At 41.3% G+C, this 25890-nt stretch overlaps 2 protein-coding genes across 5 annotated transcripts; one reads left to right on the forward strand and one right to left on the reverse strand.

The window, feature by feature from the left end:
• The first annotated feature begins 3341 nt into the window (after positions 1-3341).
• LOC138203154 (epidermal growth factor receptor substrate 15-like 1) lies at positions 3342-21926 on the forward strand. 4 transcript variants are annotated; one of them, XM_069157813.1, is made up of 24 exons: positions 3345-3410; positions 3878-3919; positions 4043-4132; positions 4226-4272; positions 4366-4462; positions 4708-4773; positions 4855-4980; positions 5088-5147; positions 5265-5531; positions 7127-7284; positions 8055-8220; positions 8449-8511; positions 9689-9774; positions 10181-10253; positions 10607-10768; positions 11477-11674; positions 12257-12421; positions 12847-12955; positions 13099-13238; positions 13551-13611; positions 15382-15467; positions 15726-15789; positions 19767-19783; positions 20285-21926. In XM_069157813.1, the coding sequence occupies exons 1-24, from the start codon at positions 3384-3386 to the stop codon at positions 20588-20590; spliced, it is 2676 nt and encodes an 891-aa protein (XP_069013914.1). In that variant the 5' UTR covers positions 3345-3383; the 3' UTR covers positions 20591-21926. The 4 variants fall into 4 exon arrangements, with proteins under 4 accessions (XP_069013917.1, XP_069013914.1, XP_069013916.1 ...); XM_069157816.1 differs by lacking the exons at positions 19767-19783; positions 20285-21926 and adding an exon at positions 17259-17750 and having other exon boundaries at positions 3342-3410; XM_069157815.1 differs by lacking the exon at positions 8449-8511.
• Positions 21927-23004: 1078 nt separating this feature from the next.
• klf2b (Kruppel like factor 2b) lies at positions 23005-25453 on the reverse strand. Its single transcript, XM_069157818.1, has 3 exons — positions 25131-25453; positions 23968-24871; positions 23005-23834 (listed from the first exon to the last, which is right to left on the reverse strand). Exons 1-3 carry the CDS (start codon positions 25200-25202, stop codon positions 23659-23661), a joined length of 1152 nt encoding a protein of 383 aa, XP_069013919.1. The 5' UTR covers positions 25203-25453; the 3' UTR covers positions 23005-23658.
• Positions 25454-25890: the final 437 nt, after the last annotated feature.

Genomic DNA, 25890 nt, shown 5'->3' on the forward strand with positions numbered 1-25890 from the left:
TTGTCTGGTTTTATTGCATATGGTCACATTTGAGAAATTCTTTATCTAGTTTAAAATGCAAATTTTCTGTGTTCATAAATCAAATGCTCTGTTTCCATTAACTGAATAATGCTTTAAACTTCAAATTTATGGCATAGTAATACTATTAAGTGAAAAACAAATGAAAACTGCAAGCTGTGATACGCGGGCCCTCGCACCCTGCACGTCGGGGATCCAGCGGATCGGGGCCGCCGGCTCCCTGACGTACAGCACGCATAGTCCCGCTTGCAGTTTACATTTTTTTTCTCGATCTTGTTCCTTATGTTTTTAAAAAAAAAATTTTTTTAAAGAAGACTAGTAGCTTTAACATCTTCAAAAACTCATGAAAGTTGGTGCCTGACGCATGTTTCATGAGGTTTGGAGCATCGTTTGACCTTAAACATCAACTTCCTGTGTCATTGCGAAACATCAAACTTCGCCGCATCGCCCTGGCTATACTATATACTCTATACTCCATACAAAAATGGGTCACTTTTTGGACGACATACAGGTTTTTTGAATATTTCGGATGACATAGTATGACTGTTTTTTCGCGAAAAATGTCGTATTCTAGTGGAGTCGCGAGTGGGCGCGGCCAAATGGCTCGAGAGCGCCCCCTAAAGAGATGCCCCGGCGGCCACATTTACCTAAATTCACGAAATCCGGTGGACACGTGTATCACACCTTTGGCCGATTCTGACACGTTGCACTTTGTCGAACTCCTCCTAGGGATTTTGTCGGACCGACTTGAATTTAGGGTCTATGGATAGATAACATCTTTGGGATTAAAGGTTATCAAAATAATTCGTTTTCGTCGATGTGTGTGCCCGTAAAGAGGCGGCCATTTTGAGCGTGTCGCCATGGAACTACGAGTTGCTTTAAATCTTATGTACACGGACTGACCTTCTCCAAACATCACAGATATGATAACAGCCCCGCCCTGAAGACCCCTGTGTGGTAATATTTGCTCATAGTCATAGCGCCCCCTGTTGGGAACTGGAAATTACACTTTTCATACTTTCACGTTCTACGTCGAGCTGGTTGATCCCATGAACGTAAAGTCGGGTCACAATAACCTAAACATGTAGTTGATGATATATTGAGACGTTCGTTCGACTTTGTCAATGGGCGTCGCCGTGACGATGCGGCAAAGTTGGATATCTCGCCGTGACACAGGAAGTTGATGTTTAAGGTCAAGGGATGCTTGAAACCTCACGAAACGTGTCACATACATCCGGCGTGGTGAGACCATACATTATATACCTGTTTTGCGAGAAGCGGGGATATGCGGTCCCTCGCATACATACCGTGATGTGTCGGACGTGCTCCCCGTCACGTCAGATCTGTGAGCATCCCGCTTCATAACATGTTTAAAAAATGAGACTTCAGACATCACTCTATGCCAGAAATATGAATGCAAGTTTTAGTAGCAACCTCGGCCTGTTAAAATCTGCAGATTGCAACAGATAAATCCGTATTGTGACGACTAAACTTCACTACATCAATAACCTTCAAATGATTAAGCCATTAATTGACAACTATTTTTATTATCTTTGTGTCAGTCATTTTTCAAGCAAGAATACTGAACTGCAGGTTTTCTTTTTTGTCTGTTAAACTTAAGTTACATATTGTACACCTGAAAGTAAAATTACATTTTTTGACTTTAATACATTTTCATCAACAATTTTTTTTGACTATTTTAAAGCAAAAATGATGAATTGGGAGAATCTAAATTTAGAAAAACTGTTTCTAAAAATGAACCTGTAGATCTGCTGTATTAAGTTTTTAGGTGGTTTATATGCCTTTTACTTTGCAGCAATAATGAAGCAATGGCAGGGAAGTTCATGGTCGCCCCACCGTCCTTTCAGCATCATTATTCATTCACCTCGTCACGTCGATTTTCCCATCAGTACCTAATAGTCCTCTGAGGAAAGTCTGCTGTTGTCGACCCGATCTGTCCGCAGCACCGTACGCAAGTACCAATGTTTTGTTACTTTGTTGCTACGTTACTTTAAGTAAGTACTTTAAGTAGTAATATATGTTTTCTCAGCAAACAGATCAAATCAGATAGAAAACAGTTTGTCCTCCATTTTCCAAGGGATTAGTGTGTCACAGAAATATATTTACACAACTGCAACATTAACCAGGTACAAACATTGTTTTTCCAAATTAAGAGCACAGGATGTAAAGGAACACAGGAAGTCAGTTAAAATCCTTCCTGTAATGCTGCAGGTAGATTTTCAGGTGGATTATGGGTCATCGAAGAGTCAGCACCAGAAGTCACAGTTCAAACTAAAGTGTATAAAAGCAGGAGTGTGATGAGCTCCCAGTATACAAATATGAAACGTGATATTCAGGTTTAAAACACACCTGCACAGGTAACACAAGGAAATGTCCAGCTTCATTTTTTTTTTTTTTTTTAAGCAGGAACTTCTGAGCGCTGTCGTCACGGCACTTTGTGTTACTTTGCATTACTCGTTACTTAGAGTTACTTTGCGTTACTCGTTACTTTACATTACTTTGTTACTTTTCATTACTTATCGTTACTCGTTACTTTTCGTTACTTTATAACAGCCCCGCCCTGAAGACCCCTCATAGCAAAAGATTTGTCATAATGCTGTCTAACTTCTGGAAAGATTGGTGGCGCACTGATGAGCACTGCTGCCTGTCAATTAGGAAGTTTGGGGTTCTATTCTGCCCCTTTGCTATGAATTTAAAAAAAAAAAAAAAAAAAAAAAAAAAAAAATCATACTATAGCATGTCATCCAAATTATGAAAAAAAAAAAAAAAAAAAAAGTCATACTAAAGCAAAAAGTGACCTAAAAGTCATTTTTGGGTCCCTTTTTGGCTGCCACGCCACGGTCACACCGATCAACGAAAACAAATTCTTTCGATAACTTTTAATTCCAAACATGCTTTGAGTGCACATTCAAGTCCGTCCGACAAAATGTGAAGGAGGAGTTTTGCTACAAACGGAGTGAGGTAAAAACAAAGCCACTTTGGGACGTGGGGGGGGGGGGGGTAAATGGGAGCAGATTTTAGTGTACACTTCCTTTAAAACAGGTCACCGCTTGTGCCTCATTACTCCTACTTACCTCCTACCTTTTGTGTGTTTTTTTTTTTTTTTTCACAAGAGCTTCCGACTCAGTCTAAATTAGTAACAAAATTCCTTTTAAATAATAATATTCAAATTCACCGCCGCATCACCAGTCAGGAATTACCCCGAGTCTGGCCACCGGTGTGGGCGTTCAGATCGAGACAAAGCGCGGAGACGCCCACCGGAAGCACGGCACCCTCCGGCCCCGTCGCCGCTCGTACCCGCTCGCTTCAAGGGGCGTGTGCGCACTCCCGAGACATCAGGAAATATGGCGGCGCTCATGACTCTCAGTCAGGTAACAACTTTCAACAGCTCAAGAAAAGTCTCAATTTTTTTTTACACCGGCTATAATCCTTGCGTGCTTGTCACCTCCCCGCGACTCCATAAGCGGTGGTGATTATTAGCCAGCGTACGAGAATGAGCAAGCTTTCGTTGTCTACTAAGTTAACGTGGTTAGCTAGGTTAAGTAAAGAAACGAGAAGTTAACGTACGTTTTTAAAGGAAGAGGGACGCTGTTGTTGCTCGGAGGGTAAGAAACGCTTCCAGCGAGGAAAACAAAACGTGACTAACGTGAAGCTAAAACTGATGGAAAACAAACATTTAGTGAGCTAACCAGTGCACTCAGGGCTACTGTATAATCTGTTGACGTTACAACTAACCACGTATTGCTTTCTTAACAGCTTTATTTGTTGTGTTTTCCGGTTGACGGTGTTATATTCCTTCCCCCCCCGTCTTCTTCTTCTTCTTCTTCTTCTTCTTCAGTTATCAAATGGAAACCCAGCCTATGAAAACTCCTACAGACAGGTAAGATATGATTTCCACTTAAAGTCTAGTCGTGGTTATTGAGCTGATTGTTGTAAGTTCCTTTAGTAAACACGAGTTATGTCGGCTGGATCCACACATATTAATGTGTTTTTCCTTGTGCAGCTGGATCCAGGAAACACAGGCAAAGTATCTGCTGGCGATGCAGCTCAGTTCCTTAAGAAGTCGGGGCTGTCAGACAGTACACTGGGGAAGGTGGGTCACATTCACCTTCATGCACACAACGCACAGTCCGTAGCATCTAAACGTTTTGTTTTTTTCCTTTTTGTTTACTTTTTTTTTTTTTAGATTTGGGATTTGGCAGATTCAGAAAGAAAAGGCTACTTGGATAAGCGGGGTAACGCAGAATTCCCCTCTGGATGTGTCATTATTGGTGATGCTGACGTGCACAAAATAACGGATTTGCTCTGCTTTCTTCCTCTTTCGTAGGGTTTGTTCATAGCTTTGAGACTGGTGGCCTCGGCGCAGGGTGGAAATGATATCAGTCTGAACAACCTCAACCAGAACTTAGCTGCACCCAAGTTTGTAAGTGTTGAAATGACTCTGCTGACCATAACAATAACCAGTAATGTAATAGGGAACACACTAAATGGAGAAAAACTACTTCCGCAGCTTCTGTGGGAAATTGATTAATGGACATTTAATTTCTCAGAAAGTGATATTCTTATAGAAAAAAAAAAAAAATTCCTTTTTTTACTATCCTTCATCTTCATACAGCTGCTACTGTGTATTGTCTGCTTATCTAATTTTTTTCTTTTCTTTTTTTGCAGAAAGACACGAACAGCCCATTATTAAGTGTTTCAACAATAGCACCTGACTCACAGTGGGGAATTAGGGTGAGTTGCTAAAGTTTTTTTTTAAAGAACATTATAAAGGACATAATAAAATCAAGCTTGTGTGTTTTTTATATTCCCTAGTCTGATGAAAAAGGGAAGTTTGATGGCATTTTTGAGAGCCTGTCTCCGGTAAACGGCCTCCTCTCCGGTGATAAAGTCAGGCCAATTTTGATCAACTCCAAGTTACCTCTGGATGTGTTAGGAAAGGTGAGATTACATGTTAAGATCAGTACAACACATAATACTGCTTGACTGACACTCCATCGTTAAAAATTCAAATGAACTAAACCATGTGTACTTTACTATTTGTGTAGATTTGGGACCTAAGCGATGTCGACAAAGATGGAAACTTGGACAAAGATGAATTCACAGTTGTACGTTTAACTCTCATTCCAGAGCAATTCTATGATGCTATGACTTGATTTTAAAATCAAGAGGAAAATAAAGAAACTTTAAAATAATAATAAATGATCTGCTTTCCTATTTTCTAGGCCATGCATCTTGTGTATCGCGCCATGGAGAAGGAACCTGTCCCAGCTAGTTTACCCGCGTCCCTCATCCCCCCGTCTAAAAGGAAAAAGTCGGCACCGGCCCTTCCAGGTGCTGTGGCTGTGCTGCCTGCTCTGTCCGGTCTTATGTCTGGACCGGTTCCTCTTAAAGACACCCTACGAAGCACTCCTCCTTTGGGCAGTGCTGCTCCCTTCAGCGCCAGTACTGTCAACGTTTCTCCAAAACACTCCTTTAAATCCAGCTCACAGGTACGTCGCCTCATTCTGCCCTTCTTCTGACATAGCCATGTCATATACATCATGGTATTAATTAGTCCATGAGGGATAAAGTGCTATTCAGAAGGCCTGAGTAATGTGATTACACTTAATAACAAATAGGAAATCAAATATTATAAGTAATACATTCTCTATATTTTATTAAACCTAAACAAAGGATAAAAAATAATTGCGCTAATGTTCAGTGAGATGATTTACTGCATAACTAGGATCTACAATGATCTACTTTCCTGCATTAGATTTGACATGTAACTCTTTATTTATGTAGAACAACATTTCTCTGAGCTTTCACATATAAATTGCTCAGAATAATATTTTCACAACTATTTTTAATGAACGCTGATATATAGCTTATTCAAGTATCACCCAGCCCTCTAGTCTCCATTAAAAAAATACCTCTCTTCAGTAAAATAAGTGTTGTCACTTCTTTTAATAACTTAATTTCCTTAATGAGAATGGAAACAAGGTTCACTGGTAATGCCTGCTCTCGTTACTGGTTTCATACAGCTGTCTTACTGATTAGCATTTGTTAACGTAAATCATGCATGCTTCATATATTTCTCTAAGTGTCGAGTCATAAACTTGGGATGTATTAAGATGTCACTTTCTGAATGTGGCTAGTTAATTTTAGGTCGTATTAAATGTAAAACACAAAATAATATAATAATCTAATCCTATGGGGAAAATCAGTACATTTATTTTTCCTTGTTCCTCCTGAGGTAAGTGTCATAAAGGCAGTCCAGAGTTTTAAAGACAGGATTTCATGCATTATCTCTTTTATGTTGCTAATAGTTGGACTTGTTTTTCCACATTGTTCTGAGCTTTGTGTCGAGTCCAATGTAGCTGCAGGGATGTATCACTCAGGACTGTAAGAGAAACAGGTTTCCTTGAAAGGGAAGAGTGCCAATGCTCTACAATTGTACCTTGATCACCTGATGTGACTGTCATGATGTGCTCTTTTTTTTCAGTTCTTTTCCTTTTCTCACACTTTAAATGATTTTTGATATTTTGAAATCTTCCAAATTTTTTATTTTCTGTTACTTGCCATCAAAAATATTTGTGTCACATTTTGTTGAAGTTCTCTTACATTATTTCTCACTAAAATAATACTTAATATAGTATTCATGCACTCTAGTTTTTCTGCATGTGCACTTTCACCTGTATTAGCTCATATAGTCACACTAGTTTTAAATAAAACTTGGATTTTACCTAACTTAATTATGAATATTCAGGTGAATGTTTGTGATAGGTCACTGAAAAAGCATCACTCTTTTTGCAGTAAACAGATGATCAGCAAACAAGTTTAAATGTAGGGGAGGATTTTTAAATCTGTTGGGTGAGATTTGATGGTTTTTATGTTCTACTTCTTGCTTACTGGTGGCCACCTAGTACAGTGTATCTTAACTTTGACTTTAAACTATTTCAGTGTATGAATTCATGAATACTTCCGGTTAAATGGAAAAAAAAAATAAATCAATCTTAAGTGAAGCATGTCAGAAAAATTGTGAGTTTGTAGCAGATGTTTTCTCCATCGTCTCAAATCACAAATTGTCTCTTGTTGTCTTTAGGCTTCCGTGAACTGGGTGGTACCGGTGGCTGACAGAGAGAGATATGATGATATTTTCAAGAAAACAGACACTGACTGCGACGGCCTCGTCACAGGCACTGAGGTCATAGAGATCTTTATGCAGTCCACTCTCTCCCAGACAATGCTGGCACAGATATGGTGAGGCTGCAGCTGAGTTTAGTTCATCTATTCACAGATGTTTTTGTCATTACTGTCACAATACTTTTCATCACATGCAAAACATCACTACAATGAATTTGTGTCTGACAGAAAATGTATGGCATGAATCGGGTCAAATTATCAAGAGCATTTCTTAATTTGCCCTTATTTTATTTATTTATTTACAGTCTTATGAAATTGTTAATTTCCACATTTCATTTGGTTGTGTTTAATCTGTTTGCATGTGCAGCATTTTCTAAAAAAATATGTATTTGCGTATATAGTGCATATACACCTTGCAGAAGAATACACTGTGATCTGTGTCTATGTAATTATACTAAGCCAGTCAGTTTAACAAAATATTAGAAGGCAAACTGTTGTGTTTATGCTGACATATAGAACTAACATATTAAAACATATTAATGTATAGAAAAGGGCTTCATGTTTCAAACAAAACAGTCACAAATGGAACCAATCTTACTGCCTGGCCACAACTATTCTACCAGATTAAACTCAGCTGGAAGATGAAACTATTGCACCATCTTGTGAATGATTTAAGTCATTACATTTCCTCCACAACTGGGTGACAAAAAAAGTGAAATGGAGATTTGGAAATTAGTTTAAAGCACACTGTACTGAGAAATTATAAATGGGGCAGCAGAACATAGAAACTTTTCAAGAGATGTTTTTATCTGTGAACATTGCAGATATTTTTCCTTAGAAAGAATACAGTATATCATGTTTTAAAGAAAAAACTCTCTTCTCCTCAGGGGACTCGCTGACACGAAACAGACTGGCAAGCTGACCCGGGAGCAGTTCTCTCTGGCCATGTACCTGATCCAACAAAAGGTCACGGAAGGTGTAGACCCTCCCTCCACTCTCACTTCAGATATGCTCCCCCCATCAGAAAGGACTGGAGCACCAGCTACAGGCGCTGTGAGTTCAACCACTGTGTCATCTTCCAATTGACTATTTATTTGAATTCTTCCTTTCTTCCAAAGTCAAATTTTTCACTTGCATCTCTACTATATGAGTCAGTGTTTCCCTGCTACTTTATGCATTTTAAGTGGTGAGTTCTGCTTTTCTTGCTTTGTAGTCTTCCGATGCAAAACTGTTTTTCTTGTGCTTTTGCTTTTCTGAGCTCTCTTCTGTTCTGTCTAACAGAGCTATGCGGGACTTGTGTCTTCTGTGAGACCAGAACTTGCTGCACTAGCTAATATGCGCCGAGTGAGTAGTTGAGTTTTTTAGTCACAAGGTGGTGCTTTCGCTCTGTCATATTCTGTGTCTCAGTCTGAAGCACAAGAATTAAAAAGGAACATAGTGCGAGTGCTGCCACCTGCTGCATTTTCATCATCAATGGCTTGTGGATTCTTGTGTAAACCAATGTTAGGCTTTTTTTCTTCAAAGAAACATCATCACGTGTTTAACCTGTAAAGCAAAGATGTTTATTTAAAAGCTAGTTTCAGCTTGGAGATCAAAGCAAACAGGCTGCAGTTTTTGATTTAAAAAAAGGTCTAAAACAAGACAAGTTATTAAAAACTAATAAGTGACCCCAGTGGATCCTTTCACATCAAAGAAATCCTGCTGTTTTGTTTATATCAATAACAGGCTGATATCACAGAGGGAAATCTGTTAGGCAAGAGCATTCAAAGACATGCAGTACAAATACACACCGGTACATACATCTTAAATATGTGCTGTTATGACAAACAAAAAGCTGTGTTACACTTTTCATTTCTTGAGGTTGAACATGAAGCTGTATTGTAAAAATGAAGGAGAAAAAGTTTAGGTGGAGCATCGGTCAAACGCTGCTTGGAGCGCCCACAAATGGAGAGGATTTTTGGGTGGTCTGATCTCATTGGCCTGGTGAACACTGAACAATGAGCCTCATTTTACTGTAGTGTTACATTCTTTAGTATTGGTGTGTGTGTGTGTGTGTGTGTGTGTGTGTGTGTGTGTGTGTGTGTGTGTGTGTGTGTGTGTGTGTGTGCGCGCGCGCGCGCATTTCTTGTCATTCGTGTATTGTCTGGCCCTCTTGCTCCCTTCCTAGCTGTGTGAGGTGTTTGCATTTCCTTCCTGCGACTTTTGTTTTGTCAGACACAGCAGCAGGGAGCTCCTCTCTCCCCCTGCGTACCACTCACGTCCCCACTGCTCTCTTTCTCCCTCCTTTTTGTCCCCTTTACTATTAGAACAATTCCTATATGCTTTAAAAAAATATATATAAAAAAAAAAAAATGCATCCATTCAATCAATCATTCAAATTCCCTCAGTTCTGCTTGCTGTTGTTGTCTCTGCACACACCTCCTGTCACCCTCACGTCACCCATCATACTCTCTCACCCTCTCACTCATCCTTCTTCTCCCTCCCTTCTCTCACTTGTCCGTCTCCATGTCTCTTGCCTCAGGACAGTACCAGCTCCACAGGGTCGGCGGAGCTGACAGGCATCAAAGAGCTCGATGACCTCAGCCAGGAAATAGCTCAGCTGCAGAGGTGAGCCCCTGCGCCCTGAGTAGCAGGAGGACAGCTTTGTTTCTCTTCCTCTGAGAAAAAGGACAGGAGGTTACAGTGGAGTGATGTCGAGGTTCAAAGCTCTTTTAAACTATTACACCACTTGCAGAAAGCAGGCGTGCATAAGACGCGCGTCTGATCAATGCAAGTTCTGTTCACCAGCTTAACTGTTAAGTGACTCCAGTCTGTTAATGTACTTCCAGACATATTGCTGATAAACCTGAGATTTACCTTGAAATACATCAAATATTTACTTTGAATTTAATTTGCCCTTTGTAGTGCTAAATAAAGCAGGTTTTGTCTTTTCAAGCATTGTATTTTGCCCACATTTCCTGTGAGATAATTGATTGTAATCTCGCTGCTCTTCTTCCGTGTTGTTCACGTGTAGAGAGAAATTCATCCTGGAGCAAGAGATAAGGGAAAAGGAGGAAGCTATCCGACAACAAAACACTGATGTTCAGGTAAGGGTGAGAATTCTGTTAAAGGTTGAAATTTCATGACAGGCAAATAGCAACTCATGAGTCAATGCAAGTCCATCTTAATACCTGGATACAACAACAAAACAAGCTAATAGTGGTCATGAGTCAGAAATACTTTGAATTTAATCCTAAATTCCACAATTTGGAGGTGAAATTAAAGAGTTAATAGCTCCGAAAAGATACTTGATAGTAATCTGCAAACAACTGTACATCTGTCTGTCTGTTTGTGTGTGTGTGTGTGTGTGTGTGTGTGTGTGTGTGTGTGTGTGTGTGTGTGTGTGTGTGTGTGTGTGTGTGTGTGTGTGTGTTTGTTTGTTTGTTTGACGGACCCTCAGGACATGCAAAATGACTTGGACAGGGAGAGCAGCAGCCTGCAGAGCCTGGAGTCTCAGAAGCAGGATGCCCAGGAACGTCTGGAGGAGATGGACCAGCAGCGCTCCAAACTCGAGGGAATGCTCAACGACGTCAAGCAGAAGTGCCAGGAAGAGTCGCAGACGGTTAGACACAGGACTTATTATTGCAAAGTGCATGTATTCATCATCATCATCATCATCATCATCATCATGTTCAGCCATTGTCCGACCACTGCAGGACGAAGGCCTCAGCATGGAGTTTTCACAACTTTCTGTCCCTTGCCAAATTATACCAGTTGGCAGGGCCCCAGTAGTGTTGGATTTCATCTCTCCGTCTCTTCTGCTGTCTTCCTCTATTTCGTTTTCCTACTATTGGTGTCCATACAGTGATGTCTGTACTCCATCTTCCGTCCGTTCGCCTCGCCAAACGACCTGCCAAAGTCCACTTTCTGTTTTTGATGGTTTCCATGATGTCTTGCACTTTAGTTTGTTCCCCTATCCACCTATTTGTTTTTCTATTTTTTTACACAGTAAAAACATTTTACTATGTTGTGTGTTTTGCTTCTGGAGCTGTCATCTCTTTGCAGTGTAAAGTTTTTCTAAACCGATAATATTTTGGTGTGAGTGTAATGCCATATGTCAATCAAGCATGTGTGTAAAATTACAGTAAACGTGTGTAAGTTAAAACATTTGGATATTTAGGTCAACCTAAGAACAAATATGAGAATATCATTGTTTCAGTATCTTCAAACAAGCAAAACTAAAGTCGGATTTAAAGCCATCATTTCTGAATGTACAAATCGATCCTACAAATATGATACTTATCCCTTTATTTTTGCGTCAACCCTCCAGATTTCGTCCCTGCAGAGCCAGATCCGCTCTCAGGAGACTGACCTGCGTAGCCAGGAGGATGAACTGAGTCGCACCAAAGGGGACCTGAGTCGCCTGCAGGAGGAGGAGGCCCAGCTGGAGCAGAACTTGCTCTCCGGTCGTGTCCAGCTGGACAGCATCGTTAAGTCGCTCAAAACCACCCAGGAGGAGATCAACCAGGTCAGTACAGACAGACGGGTGACAGGCCACGAGTTGATGATGTGTCACTTTTGGCCATTAAGCTCTCCAATCAACTCAGTGTTGCGTGGCCTAAAGATCAAGTTGTAAATTTTAATTTCGGAATCATACTAAGCTCTGCATATCCAATAATACTGACACAGAAGAGAGAAACAGTTTTATGTTTACATGCTACCTGTGGAATTTTAACTCGCGTTTTTACTACACAGCAATCTGACTCTTGGAAATATCCGTTTTACTTTTACTTCTTTGAAAACCAGGCTGCATGCTTTCAGGCTCACGAGACATTAAAATGAAACTGTTATGTCATTGCGGGTTAAGTAATTTCTTTCATCAAATTTACCACAAACCACCACTTGAATCCTGGACTTTTCCATTTTGAGGAGCCTGTTTTTAATTGTTAATGGAGGTAACTCCATGACAGATTGGAATTCTGCAAAATACATCACGAAATGCAAATCCTTATATTTTCCAGTGTTGAAACACCTATTAAAAGAGACAATCAAGGAAATCCAATCCAATTTCATGGAATCAGATATAATGTAGATTAAACATTGTTTTTAGGCTCGCAGTAAGCTATCGCTGATCCAGGACAGCCAAAAGGAGATGACCAAGACCATCGAGCAGTACAACAGTGCTTTGAGCGACATCAACGGGGGAAACTTGAATAACCTACCAGACTTGAGTGAAGGATTCGCTGAGAAGGAGAACGGAGGCTTCAGAAGTGCGGTGAGGAGATCATGAATGTCTATCAATAATATCACCGAAAACATTAGCCTAGAAGCCAGAAACAATTCGCCTCTCCTCCCACTGATCCTGGATTTTCCTCTCTAAATAGAAAAAAGGATTCATAAAGAAAAGACCTGAATCAGAACAGAAGCACTTTTCTTTTCACCTGCTTCTAGTTTGCTTGTTTCATGGCTTTTGAGAGGCCAGAAAAATACAAATGTGCTCATGAATGATTTTTGTTACCCAGTTTTTTCATCTCAAGGTTAGAGTCTCGATATTTCCTCAATATTGTTGTGCCATACATTACCGCTGTCTCTCTGTGTTCTGCTGTAACAAAGTTACTGATTACTTGAAAGTGTCTAGTTGTCGCTGCATGGTCGCATGTATTGATTTTTTTTTTTTTTTTTTTTGGATCCATTCATCAGGATGACTCTTTCAAGTCCAAGATAGCCATGTTCAACAACAACAGTGCTAAGGAGCCTCCAGCTGACCCCTTCCAGACAGAGGACCCCTTCAAGTCGGACCTCTTCAAAGGTCTTAATACTTTCCTGTGCCTTCTTCTTGTTTACTCCTGTGTCTCTGTAAGGAGGAAGGCTATTTCCCGCCTGCTGGTAATCACCTGCCTTAATTTTGTGTCCGTGTGAATAAGAAAAATGAGGGTCTTGTCCTTTTTCTAGATCCATTTGGAGGAGACCCTTTCAAAGAAAGCGACCCTTTCAAAGGTACCTCATCTGAAGACTTTTTTAAGAGGACTGACAAGTCCGACTTGTTTGGATCCGCAGACCCCTTCGGTAGAAAACCCACACCACCAGTTAAGGTATGAAACCTTTCTCTTTTTGTAAGCAGAAAAGTGATACTTTTTTGGAGTGCTAATCATGGTTCTTTTACATGCAGTGTGACTGATACTAAACCAAAGCCCTTTTGTCAGTGATTTTCCTTTTCAGTGCTAAATGACTTGTTATAGATGTCAGTGCTGACAGAAACAAGCTCAGACGAGTCGTCCCTGTTGTACTCAACTGGAAAAGCAAACCAAAGACAGATTTCTAGTGATTATGCTGACGCGGTCACATCTTTTGAATTGCTCCTCACTCACTGTACTTGTGCCTCTTGTCTTTTTTTTCTCCCTCAGCCAAGCGCCTTTGGCAGCGGTGATCCCTTCACATCAAACAGCCCTAAACCAAAGGATTCAGGTACATTGCTGTTCACAAGCTTCAAGGGGATGTCAGGGCATACTCAGTGACTAACTCTGGGTCCTGTCAGTTATAAATGCAAAGACTAATTTAGGGCATTATTTGTTTGTGCCAAAACATTTAGTTGTTTCTGGGCTGCCTGTAGGGTGACAAGCTGTCCCACTTTAGCATTTTTATCCCTTGTCCTGCATTGCACATATTGAGACGATGTCTCACATTTTGATTGGTTTTCAAAAGTCAACACTGAAGGACATATGTTTTTCTTAAATCTGGAAAAGCAGCTACAACAAAGACATTACTGCGGAAATGACCCAAAATTGATCAGTGATTTTAATAACTTGCATCTGTACTAGCACCACATAAACCCAAAATCAAATCAAATGTATACATTTTTAGCCCCAACCTTTAACCTGCACAAGGATATTGTGTGTTTTTATATTCCAAGTTGGATAGACATGAAAAGTTTCAGACTACCACTTCGCATTGGTAGTGTGTCCCACATTGTCCCACACAAACATTGAAATATGGTCACCTTGGCTTCCTTCCTTTATATCTGAAAACTTCTCAGGTAAGCTTTATTTCCTATATTGTAGTACACATAAGATTAAAATGGGCTGAAAGACAGTTCATGTTTTAATTTATTTTTTTTAAATAGTTTTTACGATGTAGTTTGTAACGTTTGAATGCATTTGCTGTCGTTAAGAAGGTGTGATGATACTGCCTGTTGTCTTCTTACCGTGTCACTTCGTCAAGAAAAAGCACAAACGTATATTCATCATCAAGAGCAGATTTTCCGTGCAGGTTTCCCAGAATGGGACTCTATTAACGGACGTGAACATGAGAGAACGCTCCACTTGTGAAAGTCATCTCAAAGAGTCGTTCTTGGTCGTTCTGGGTGACGTGTTAGATTTTGATTATATTTTTTTTTAGGGGGGGAGGGGGAGGAGGGTTTCAGGGGCAAACAATTTTTTTTTTACTCACTGTGGCTTCAGTTTTTCCTGTGGCAGGGCTATTTTTAGCCCGGTACCTACGCATTTAACTACTGGCCAACTAAAAATACTCCCCCCTACCCAGGAGCCAAACATAACAGAAACTCTGTGACTGCTGGTCCTTCTCTACTAGAACACACTACCACTCCTTTAACCAGTTCACTCCCGCCTCTGTCCCGTCTTTATATCTGCTGCTATTGAACATTCGCCTCATTCGGCGCGGAAGTTGTTTTAAGTTAGTGGCTGCCGCTGGTCGATGCTCTGCCGTGCTGCACATGCTTAAGAGGAACACAGAGGCAACTGTAGACCTGAGCTGGGTTACTGTGCGTAAAAGAAAACACTGGGTACCGCACATGAATGGGGTCTTTTGTGGTTGCACACTCACAACAAACATATTCTATTACAATGTTTTGTTATTTCACTGTAACCATCTGCAGTTTGCTGTTTTTGTCATTAAGCGGCATACCACTGAGCTTCAAAACAACCGAGGCACAGTCCTGGTCAACAGTACGCCAACTGACGCCTTTAATTAGCTGATCAGATGCATACGTCAGGTTAAACAAAACCTCTTTACAGATTTGCGTGAAATGTCATGGAAAATTAAACGGTCATGCCACATTCCCTCCTCTGAAAATAGCACGCAGGCCCTTTCAGAATAAGCAAGATGCAGAGATGATTTTGAATGTGTGGTTTGGGGCTGAACTTCATTATAGTTTCTGGCTCTCTCCTCCATAAACGTATTCAAATGTTCCAGATGCATTTCAATGTACTCTTGTCACAGATTTGTTTGGGAAAGCAGACCCATTTGGAAGCAACTCTTTTGGAAGCAAGGGGAGTGGATTTGCTGACTTTAGTCAGATGTCAAAGGTAAGCTCTGGAGGCTCTTGAAGTTATGAATCAGTTGCACCATAAAGCACAACTTTCCACTTACACTGTAGAAAGCGATGCTGTTAATTTTGCTCTCATCGTGACTGATTTCTTTTTTTTCTTCCAGTTTATCACATTTATGGAAACAGTCTTTCATGTACAAGTCCAAAGGCTTTATGTCTTGGCTGACATTTCTGTTGGGGGCCGTCATTCTCTGATAATTGACAGTCTTTTCTCAATTCCCCTGTGTGTGAGCAGAAGTCGGACAATCCTGCGCTCCCATCAAAGAAAAATGTACCTAGCCGGCCTGCACCTCCCTATGGTAAGCCCTGATTTTATACATACATAAGTGTGTGTGTGTGTGTGTGTGTGTGTGTGTGTGTGTGGGCGGGCGGGCGGGCCGACTGGTTTTTATATCCTGGTGGCAACTTTAACCTGACTGCACACCAACAAGTGTGCGTGCGTGCACCTTAACTTGACATTTAATTATTCACAGAAAGCAGTGGAAATCAATAGAGGTTATCATTTTTCATATCAGTTTTATTTTCTCCTTACCGCTTTGTAACTTGTCACAGAAATATAATCGCAACATTTCTGGGTACTCATTGTGACCGCTGTCCTAATAAATAGGGATTGTATGCCTTACTGGCATGCAGAAGTCAAAACAACTTCCCTGTTGAACTGTGAGGGTGCAGAGAAAGTAATTTCTTCTTTTGATGTTGTAAACAGGAAAGCTGTTGGCAGAGATATGATGATGTGGCTCTGGTGGTGTTGTTAAGACATTCATTTATCTCCATCTCCAGCAGTAGAATTAGCCAGTGCTGGGCTAAGTTAAACTCTGCTGTGTGTTGAAACCGAGAATTACGCTGTCTTCCTTTTTAGATGCAGTTGGTCGTGTGTTCATCTTGTTTGGTTTTTTTCGTGTGCGTGTGAATTCACACATTTACCTTCCGACCAAGCCCAGCACATGCCCTTCCGCTGTGACCTTGCACTCGTTCTTCTAAGCAGAAGCCACAGCCTGAGAAATTTGGCTGAGAAATTATGGGTTCCCCTTTGCTTTACCACACAGAGTAGGATAGAAATGAGTAGCCACGGTTAGCTGGCGAGCTTGTTCTCGAGATGTGCAATCGCATCTGATAGGGAAGTGAGAAGCCCACCCTTAAAGTGGATATCTGCATCACAGGTACAAATACACAACTAATCTTGGTCCAGTCAGAAGGTGTAATTCAGCTGTTTACCTACAATTATGTTGCAAAAATTCCTTCGAAAGTCATTAACTACAATAATGTTTTAATAGTGCTATAATTAGTCAAATAAAAGAGGAATTTCAAGATTAGATAATGGATTCCACCAGTTAGCAGTAGCAACCTGTGCTGCATTGATGCACAAAGTTCAAGAGATAAATAATTATGACCCAATAAAAAATACCATAATTACAGGAAATGTTGTTCAAAGATTACTGAATACAGGGGCGGGTCCTTTTTTTTTTTACAATGGTGTGTTCCGGGTAAGCAACTCTGTGCATGTTTAAGCCTCAACGCATCAGTGAGCTTCACTCCAAAAATGTGGTTAACACCTTTTTTTGAACCAATATCGCTTTCCCCAGGGTGACTGCACTGTGTGCCATGAGCTCAAAGCTGTTGGCTTCCTGTGAATCTTTAGTGTGATCTCATTTTCCCAAGGGCCTTCCAGTTGTTAGCATCTGAAGTGAAGATGCTAACAAGTGTGTTTTCTGGCATGGATTTGTTTTCATATTTTTCATATATTTATTTAAATGTCTTCCCTCTCCAGTAGGTATACTCAGTTTGAATGCATCAAAGCCGCTCCCGAGCGTTTGCTCCTCTGCGGACAGTACAGACTCTTTTGTCGCGACACACTCGAGTAAAGCATCCAAAGACAGTCCTGTGGGTTTTGCAGATTTTGGCTCTGTAAGTGTAGTTTACTTGCAGTTTTCTGTCGAGTCAAGCATCTTTGTCCGCATGAGCTGCTGATCTCACGATCTCACTCTTCAGACGGCTGCGCTGAAGCCTCAGAGGTGTCAACTCTGTGTCACTGGGGCCTCATTCTGTTCATTTTCTCACAGACAGTAACTTTAGCAAGCATTCGCAGGACTGTAGTGTTTACTGGCTGTTGACTAACAACTGACAGAACAACTGAGAACTTTCCCACGGCTTGGTGTAGAAGGAAATTAAATGTTTGCATGATTGACATCTTATCAATCCAGTTACACAGTGGGTACGGAAAGTATTCAGACCCCTTTAAATTTTTCACTCTTTGTTTCATTGCAGCCATTTGCTAAAATCAAAAAAGTTCATTTTATTTCTCATTAATGTACACTCAGCACCCCATCTTGACAGAAAAAAACAGAAATGTAGAAATTTGTGCAAATTTATTAAAAAAGAAAAACTGAAATATCACATGGTCATAAGTATTCAGACCCTTTGCTGTGACACTCATATTTAACTCGCATGCTGTCCATTTCTTCTGATCCTCCTTGAGATGGTTCTACTCCTTCATTGGAGTCCAGCTGTGTTTAATTAAACTGATTGGACTTGATTAGGAAAGGCACACACCTGCCTATATAAGACCTTACAGCTCACAGTGCATGTCAGAGCAAATGAGAATCATGAGGTCGAAGGAACTGTCCAAGGAGCTCAGAGACAGAATTGTGGCAAGGCACAGATCTGGCCAAGGTTACAAAATAATTTCTGCAGCACTCAAGGTTCCTAAGAGCACAGTGGCCTCCATAATCCTTAAATGGAAGAAGTTTGGGACGACCAGAACTCTTCCTAGACCTGGCCGTCCAGCCAAACTGAGCAATCGTGGGAGAAGAGCCTTGGTGAGAGAGGTAAAGAAGAACCCAAAGATCACTGTGGCTGAGCTCCAGAGACGCAGTAGGGAGATGGGAGAAAGTTCCACAAAGTCAACTATCACTGCAGCCCTCCACCAGTCGGGGCTTTATGGCAGAGTGGCCCGACGGAAGCCTCTCCTCAGTGCAAGACATATGAAAGCCCGCATAGAGTTTGCCAAAAAACACATGAAGGACTCCCAGACTATGAGAAATAAGATTCTCTGGTCTGATGAGACCAAGATTGAACTTTTTGGCGTTAATTCTAAGCGGTGTGTGTGGAGAAAACCAGGCACTGCTCATCACCTGCCCAATACAATCCCAACAGTGAAACATGGTGGTGGCAGCATCATGCTATGGGGGTGTTTTTCAGCTGCAGGGACAGGACGACTGGTTGCAATTGAAAGAAAGATGAATGCGGCCAAGTACAGAGATATCCTGGAAGAAAACCTCTTCCAGAGTGCTCTGGACCTCAGACTGGGCCGAAGGTTCACCTTCCAACAAGACAATGACCCTAAGCACACAGCTAAAATAACAAAGGAGTGGCTTCGGAACAACTCTGTGACCATTCTTGACTGGCCCAGCCAGAGCCCTGACCTAAACCCAATTGAGCATCTCTGGAGAGACCTGAAAATGGCTGTCCACCAACGTTCACCATCCAACCTGACGGAACTGGAGAGGATCTGCAAGGAAGAATGGCAGAGGATCCCCAAATCCAGGTGCGAAAAGCTTGTTGCATCATTCCCAAGAAGACTCATGGCTGTACTAGCTCAAAAGGATACTGAGCAAAGGGTCTGAATACTTATGACCATGTGATATTTCAGTTTTTCTTTTTTAATAAATTTGCACAAATTTCTACATTTCTGTTTTTTTCTGTCAAGATGGGGTGCTGAGTGTACATTAATGAGAAATAAAATGAACTTTTTTGATTTTAGCAAATGGCTGCAATGAAACAAAGAGTGAAAAATTTAAAGGGATCTGAATACTTTCCGTACCCACTGTATGTTGCCTCCTGGTAGAGGGCGCTTGCATGCTTGCTGTCATCTCTGGCTTCAGCCTTCGACAGGAAATGAGGATTTATAAACTTTGAATTTGCAAGTGAGTGAACTTGCCTGGTCAGGTAGCACTCAAGGAGCATTTTCTCAATTCTTGAAGTGCAAGCTAAGGGCTTATTTGCTGTCAAAGCATGATGTGCCTCGGAGCTGAGCACAACAGAGTAAAGCTGCCTCTTTGTCTCCAGTCTTCCGCCTCTTCGCCGTCTTGTATAGCCTAACGGCCGAACGTGCTCTCGAGTGGAGCGATGATGCATGGCAGCTTTTTTTGTGTCTGGTTTGTATCATTCTGACATGACATTAATTTATTTGAGCCCTCATGCCAGCATGACTGGTGTGAAAGGGATTTGTGGTTTTCATATCGAGCTCTGTATTGTAATTTTTGTTTTGTTCTGCCAGGATCCGAACATGTCAAGGTAAGACTGTAAAAGGGTGTGGTGGTCAATCCTATGCATGTGAAAAACCTGTCCGCACTGCATAATCTGAGTACGGTGATTCATGAGCATGGTTATTTTCTATAAATATCCTCCATCACATCGATCCAAGCACACAATGTGGGAAATGTGGGAGCAGTAATTTGGGGCACTAGAACAGAACTGTCTATCGTGTACAAAAAAGCTTTTAGTTGTGCTTTCTTTGCTTCTTTTTTTTTTTTTTTTTTTTTGTGATGTCCAAGTGAAATCTAATTGTCTATACTTTTGCAATTATATTTTCGCAATTTACCACCATATATCCGATGATTTTGCTTGTTTGATGCAGTTTTTTTTTACATAATTAGAAACACATCAGCTTTTGTCCCATGATTTGTCTTATTATGTGTTGACATTTCAGCCTACAGCTACATTCCTGCTTTATTTTTATTTTTTTTTAATTTATTTACTTTTTTTTTGTCAGCATCTAATTTTTCTCTGCTCTAGTTTGGAAGTGAGAGTCAGCAGCTGGAGTGGGCCAAGCGGGGAGAGCGAGCTGGAGGAGCAGGAGAGGCTGAGGAGGCTGCGGCTCCAGGAGCAGCAGGACCTGGAGCTGGCCATCGCTCTCAGCAGGGCCGACATGCCCAACGCCTGACCAGGCGCGCCCCACCGCAGCTTTTTGTCCCCCTTCTCTTTCACCTTAACAGTCCCTCCGTCCGCAAGCTCGTGACAACAGCACCCGACACTGGCCCGGCATGGCTAGCGGCCCCTGTTACCAATTTGTGTAAGACTCCAGTGTTTCTCCAGCTATGACTGGACTCGTTTCAAATGACTCCACATTTAGCAACCAGTCAAGGTTCATTGCTCCCAAACTACATGGCAACTATAATCAGGGACAGTACGGAGCCACTTGATTTAAGCCTGGCTTCATCCTACAAGGACATAGCGATCTAACGCAACCTAGAGCAGCGCGACACTCGACTGCAACCTGCATCCAGCTCCATAGCTTTTAATGGCTGATCAACCTGCCTTCTTTGAAAGCCTGTTTGTTGAAGATACAATAACCTTTTCAAAATATTTTAGTTTTATTTATATACAAAAGCAATGAATATGCCGTGTATGAAGTAAAATGCACTATAAATCTGTTTTCTATAACCTTTCATTTCTCAGAAGAATTCAAATTGAAAATCAAACAATACACGCTAACAACTCTGTCGACCTACTATTGAGTCTGTTGTCTCAAATGTATTTTTTAAAGAAGCTTCTTCATGTAAATATTGTTAGATGACGGTTTTATGTCCAAGCCTCTGATCAGCGGAGTCTATCCTGGAAAGAAAAATAACCCGTCTTGAGAGATAGGGATTAGTGATGAGATCATCAATGGCATGATTTAGATTCTTATTTCAAATGTCTCAAGTGTTTCCATTTATGCCTTTATATCTACTATTTATGGCATTTAAAGTGCATGGATTGAAGAAATATTGGAATGTAATTGAACCCCTTAAGATTGCTAGTGATAATCATTGAGGTCTTCCACCTGTAGCGCTGTTCACCGCTCCTCTGATGTCAGCAGCTTGTGTTTGTCAGATGGCTCATCATTGGTTGCCTTGTTGTTACACCCAGACAACTTGCACTCCCATACAACTGAAAGCCTCTAGAAAATGGAGGAAAAAAAAAGTGTAAACCTACATAGTTTATACTGGTGCTGTTACACTTGGCTTCGTCCTTTTACTTCTACTCCTCTTCACATGACCAGTGACGCGGACGTGTGCTTTCAACTTTTTTTGCTTTTCACTCAACAAACATTGGATAATTTTGTTTTCCTGTGGATATTAATTTTGTTTTTTATTCATTCCTGTCTTATGACCCAGTTGGAGGACATTTCTGCAAATGCCTTAAACATTTAGCATTCTTGTAATTATACACTAATCAGGTTTATTTGGCACATATAATGTATGTACTTTATATTCCAGAGCTTACTGGACATGTACAGAGTAACAGCGCCTTATTTATCAACATATCAACACTGTAACATGTAATATTGCACAGTATGTATGTAACTATTAAAAAAAAAAAAAGCAGCCTCTGAGTTGTGAGTTGCTCAAAACTGTAACAACTTTTAATTGAATAAAAGTAATTTTTAACATTCCTGGAAGAAGGTAAGTCTGGTGTCTTAACTTTTACCACCACAACCACAAAGACGTAAGCCAGTGAGTTTGTGTGTGAAATGAATGTAATAGTTATAAATATAGAATTAATGTGAGGAACAGTAGCTCAGCATCGCACAGAAATATTATGAAGAAAAGACTTTAGTTGCACTGCTTCTTTCAGAAACTCTTGTGAAGACACGAAAGTGAATTTAATTTGGATTGTTTCTCTATCTTGGAGTTCAACTCTTAATATTGGAACAAAAAAAGTGAAATGAGAGTGATACATTTGCATCCACCAACGCAGATATTTTTGACCTGGTATGTACTTCCTCTTTTCTTTTTTTTATATATGAAAAATTGCAGTGTGTTGATCAACACATCTTAAGCCACATTCTGCATGTACATTTTATTGTTTCAGGTCAATTAAAAGAACACACGATAACCGGAAGTGATTGACACTGAAGTTGTGGTTTCATCAAGTTATGTTTAAAGGTTTAAGAATGTCATGAAAGTAATATTTTGTATCTTGTCAGAAATGCCATCTGGCTTTGATACTCAGTGCAGCCTTTGATGCGGGAGAAACAAATGCTCACTGACACCGGCATAATATGCACGGACTTGGATACTTTGAAACTGTAGTGCAGAGAGACTCTGTGTAATTGTAGTATTAAGGCCCTTTGATGTCCTACTATAATTTCTACCCATCAGAAAGGGAGTCTAAGGGCTCCCTGATGAGGGTTTGCTGTGCCCCTCTGTCCAGACGGCTCCTGGCTCACTCTGTAATTATGGAAATGGGGTGTTTGTATTTATAGGCGAAGCCCACAAGCGGCTGCCCTTCTCTGTCTTGCAGCTGCACAGCATCACGGTGGAAATGAAGTGGCCATGTTTTAAAATCTGACGGTACAATTGCAAGATGTGTAACATATATAGTCTGACTGATATGCAGGTCTGTTGCAGCTATTTTTGAGCACAGCTCTGAAACTTTTGTTGTGTGGTTGGATGTGGTTAATTAAATGTGTGAACAAGAAGCATCTGGAATGATTAAGCATGTAAAGTAACGAGGTCCCCAGTCAAATATTCAATTCCTTTCTTTTTTTTAATATTTACAATAAATACACATTTTACAGTATAAAATCCATGTACTTATTTATATAAATTTAAGTAAAAAATAATGCACAGGACATCAAGCCCTGATAGTGTACAGAGGGGCTGGATCCGAGAGTTTCACACCGAGAAGACAACAGTTCCAAAGCGTCAAAAATAAAACAGTAAAGGCCATTCAGACACTGAGGCAGTTTTAAAAAAACATTGTCTTTGCACATGTTAGGCAACTGTATGTGCATTTCACTCCTGTCAACAAGAACATGTACTATTTTGTGGCCGTGACGTTCTGTCACAAAGAGTTTTACAGTAGCACAGTCATAGAAAGGCACTTTTGTGTCAAACACATCATTCCAGTTCTGTCAAAGAAGAGTAGTATATACAGGGCCAGCCCCTTCCTGGTCTGCCTGCTCTAAAGCAAACAAAGCTTTTCTAAAGCTTTTATAGAACCAAAGTAGTACCAGCTACATTATCAGACAATAATAACACTAAAACTTTTTAAATTCAATATTATATAAAAAGACTTTGGTCATGTGGAGAACGTTTTAAATAAGAAATACAGCTGAATCACAATAACAATAACACAACCCCCCCCCCCCCATGAACCCCCAAGTCCTTATGTGGGCTCCTTCACATGTGTCTCTTCATGTGAAGTGCGAGGTGGTCAGACCTGGAGAAAGCACGCTCGCACAGGTGGCACTGGAAGGGCCTGTGTCCGGTGTGTTTACGGAAATGACGAGTCAGCTCATCGGAGCGTGCGAATTTCCACCCACAGCCTTCCCAGCTGCAGTGGTACGGCTTCTCACCTGCGGGGACAAAAAGATAGGAATTTATTAGCCTGTGCTGGAATGGGAAATGTGGTTTGGAAAAGTGTGCTTCCCTGTGCGTAATTACGCAGAAATGCAGCGTTTATGAGGAATAATTTAAGCGTAAGCTTACCGGTGTGAGTTCGGAGATGTGCCTTCAGGTGTGAGCTCTTGGTGTAGGTTTTTGAACACCCGGCGAAGGTGCAGGTATGCGTCGCTGTGCGCTTCCGGGGCCACGTGCGCCTGCCTCTTTTGGGTTTGGACTCCAGCAGCTCGAGAGGAGATGAGGGTGGCGTGAGCATCACCCGCTGCGCACCCGGCTGCAGGTTGAGACCTTCATCATACATGCCAAAGCCAGTATGTGGAGCGTGGTAGGGCATCTGCATGTGGGGAGCCTGAGGGTGGTGCTGGAAAGTGTGATATTTTTGTGGGAAGTTCATGGGCTGGCATAGCTGTGCCTGGCAGTCCGAAGCTCCCTGGTCATCGGGGCTGAGAGGCGGGGTCATGCTGCTGGCTGCCCGCGGAGAGATGGCCACACGAGGCTGCTCAAAGGACATCATGCACGAAACGTTGCCTTCTTGCTTGATTTTGCTGCAGCTCTGAGGCACCATACCCAAAACAGGGCCGTAACTGTCCATGGGTGGCTCCACTTTGATGTTTTCCGGGCGGGGGAAATGCGCCGTGTTGACATAAAATCTCCCCTGGACACTGGGGTTGCGCGTAATGCCATAGTTGCTGGTTCCTTCGGAGCGGAGCAGCTCGGTCATGAGGCTGGCGCCGTACGGTGGTGGCGGGGAGCGGTGGTCTTCTGCTGGGTATGATGGCACGGAGTTTCCAGTCGTGTACATGTTGGGGTCAGCCGTGCCCACATAGTCCGCCGCGCTGTCTGAGCCAGTTGTGTTGGCGAGAATAAAATCCAGATCCAAATAATTACTCAGATCCTCGTCGTCCTTTTTGATGTGATTGTCCATGTTGTGTACCATTTCAAGCATGGAGCAGCTGGTGGACACTAGTTTGTCCATCTCTCCTTTCCACCTCTGCAGGAATAAAGAGATATTGAGACATTAATAAAGTTGCTGGAAATTAGTGTGAGACTGCAAATGAGATCAAACTGGAAAAGTTTTTCAGTCTTTCACCAAGTTTGTTTTCCTAAAATGAATTGTTTTCCCCTCCGAAGTACAAAAACTAGTTTCAAAAGCTTTACAATAATCTCAAATATGTGAAACAAAGTGACAAATCAAATCCAACTCAGACATCCAGACTTTAAAACATGATGGAAAATCATTTTAAACTTACGTTTTCCCAGGTTTTTTCTCTTTGGTTTGAGAATGTCGAAAAAGACGGTAGCATCACTCCGGATAAGGCCATCGTTCGGTGAAATAATACAACTATTTCTTGTCAAAGTCGCGTTGTGTTGAGCTGCAGCCGCTCTGGAGTCCGTGCGCCTAATTCACTGTCGCCTCACCACAGCTGCGCTCCAAATACATGAACAAATTTTAAAGTGGTAGGAGGTCCTCCCAACCTTATAACTCTAACCAGAGTCCGGCTGGCCAATTGTGAGAGCTCAGGAAACAACGTAAATTTGGTAAATTTAGCTCTTTATAAAGCAGATCCTAGAGTCTGCTCGGCTCAGTGTGCTGTGACAGGCAGGGTAGCGCAGAGCAGCCTATAAAGTGCAGGACCTCCCCCACTGCTGACGCAAACACTCAACAGACCAGCCCACCTGAGCGCGTTGGAAAAAGTTGCAAATTACAAACACACGGGCAGTATAGCAACCATAGATACTTACGTAACATGCTGAAAGGAACAAGCCTAATGACAGAAACTGCTGGAGGCCAAACCGCATCAACAACTTAATATAAAGGCTGTCAGTATTTCAGTTAATCATCACGACACAAAGAAGATATGGCTTATTTAATGATCAGTAATGCAAAAAAAAAAATATATATATATATACATATATATATATAATTAGATTTGCAGTAGTGGGTTAAACGCTGGAAAGAAAGACACCGAAATAAATATTTACTTAAAACATTACTGTGTGAGATTTCTT

Source organism: Embiotoca jacksoni, unplaced genomic scaffold, assembly GCF_022577435.1.
Source record: "Embiotoca jacksoni isolate LCO1_2020_lvr unplaced genomic scaffold, fEmbJac1.0.p SCAF_22, whole genome shotgun sequence".
NCBI classification, from domain to species: Eukaryota; Metazoa; Chordata; class Actinopteri; family Embiotocidae; genus Embiotoca; species Embiotoca jacksoni.

What these genes read in the sequence shown, in the direction of transcription:
- LOC138203154 (XM_069157813.1), top strand. Translation starts at nt 3,384, where the DNA reads ATGGCGGCGCTCATGACTCTCAGTCAG. An exon ending in CCTTTAAATCCAGCTCACAG is followed by an intron (nt 5,532 to 7,126) that starts GTACGTCGCCTC and finishes TGTTGTCTTTAG; the next exon opens with GCTTCCGTGAACTGGGTGGT. An exon ending in GAGCACCAGCTACAGGCGCT is followed by an intron (nt 8,221 to 8,448) that starts GTGAGTTCAACC and finishes TCTGTCTAACAG; the next exon opens with AGCTATGCGGGACTTGTGTC.
- klf2b (XM_069157818.1), bottom strand. Translation starts at nt 25,202, where the DNA reads ATGGCCTTATCCGGAGTGATGCTACCGTCTTTTTCGACATTCTCAAAC. An exon ending in GAGAAAAAACCTGGGAAAAC is followed by an intron (nt 24,872 to 25,130) that starts GTAAGTTTAAAA and finishes TTATTCCTGCAG; the next exon opens with AGGTGGAAAGGAGAGATGGA. An exon ending in ACATCTCCGAACTCACACCG is followed by an intron (nt 23,835 to 23,967) that starts GTAAGCTTACGC and finishes TTGTCCCCGCAG; the next exon opens with GTGAGAAGCCGTACCACTGC.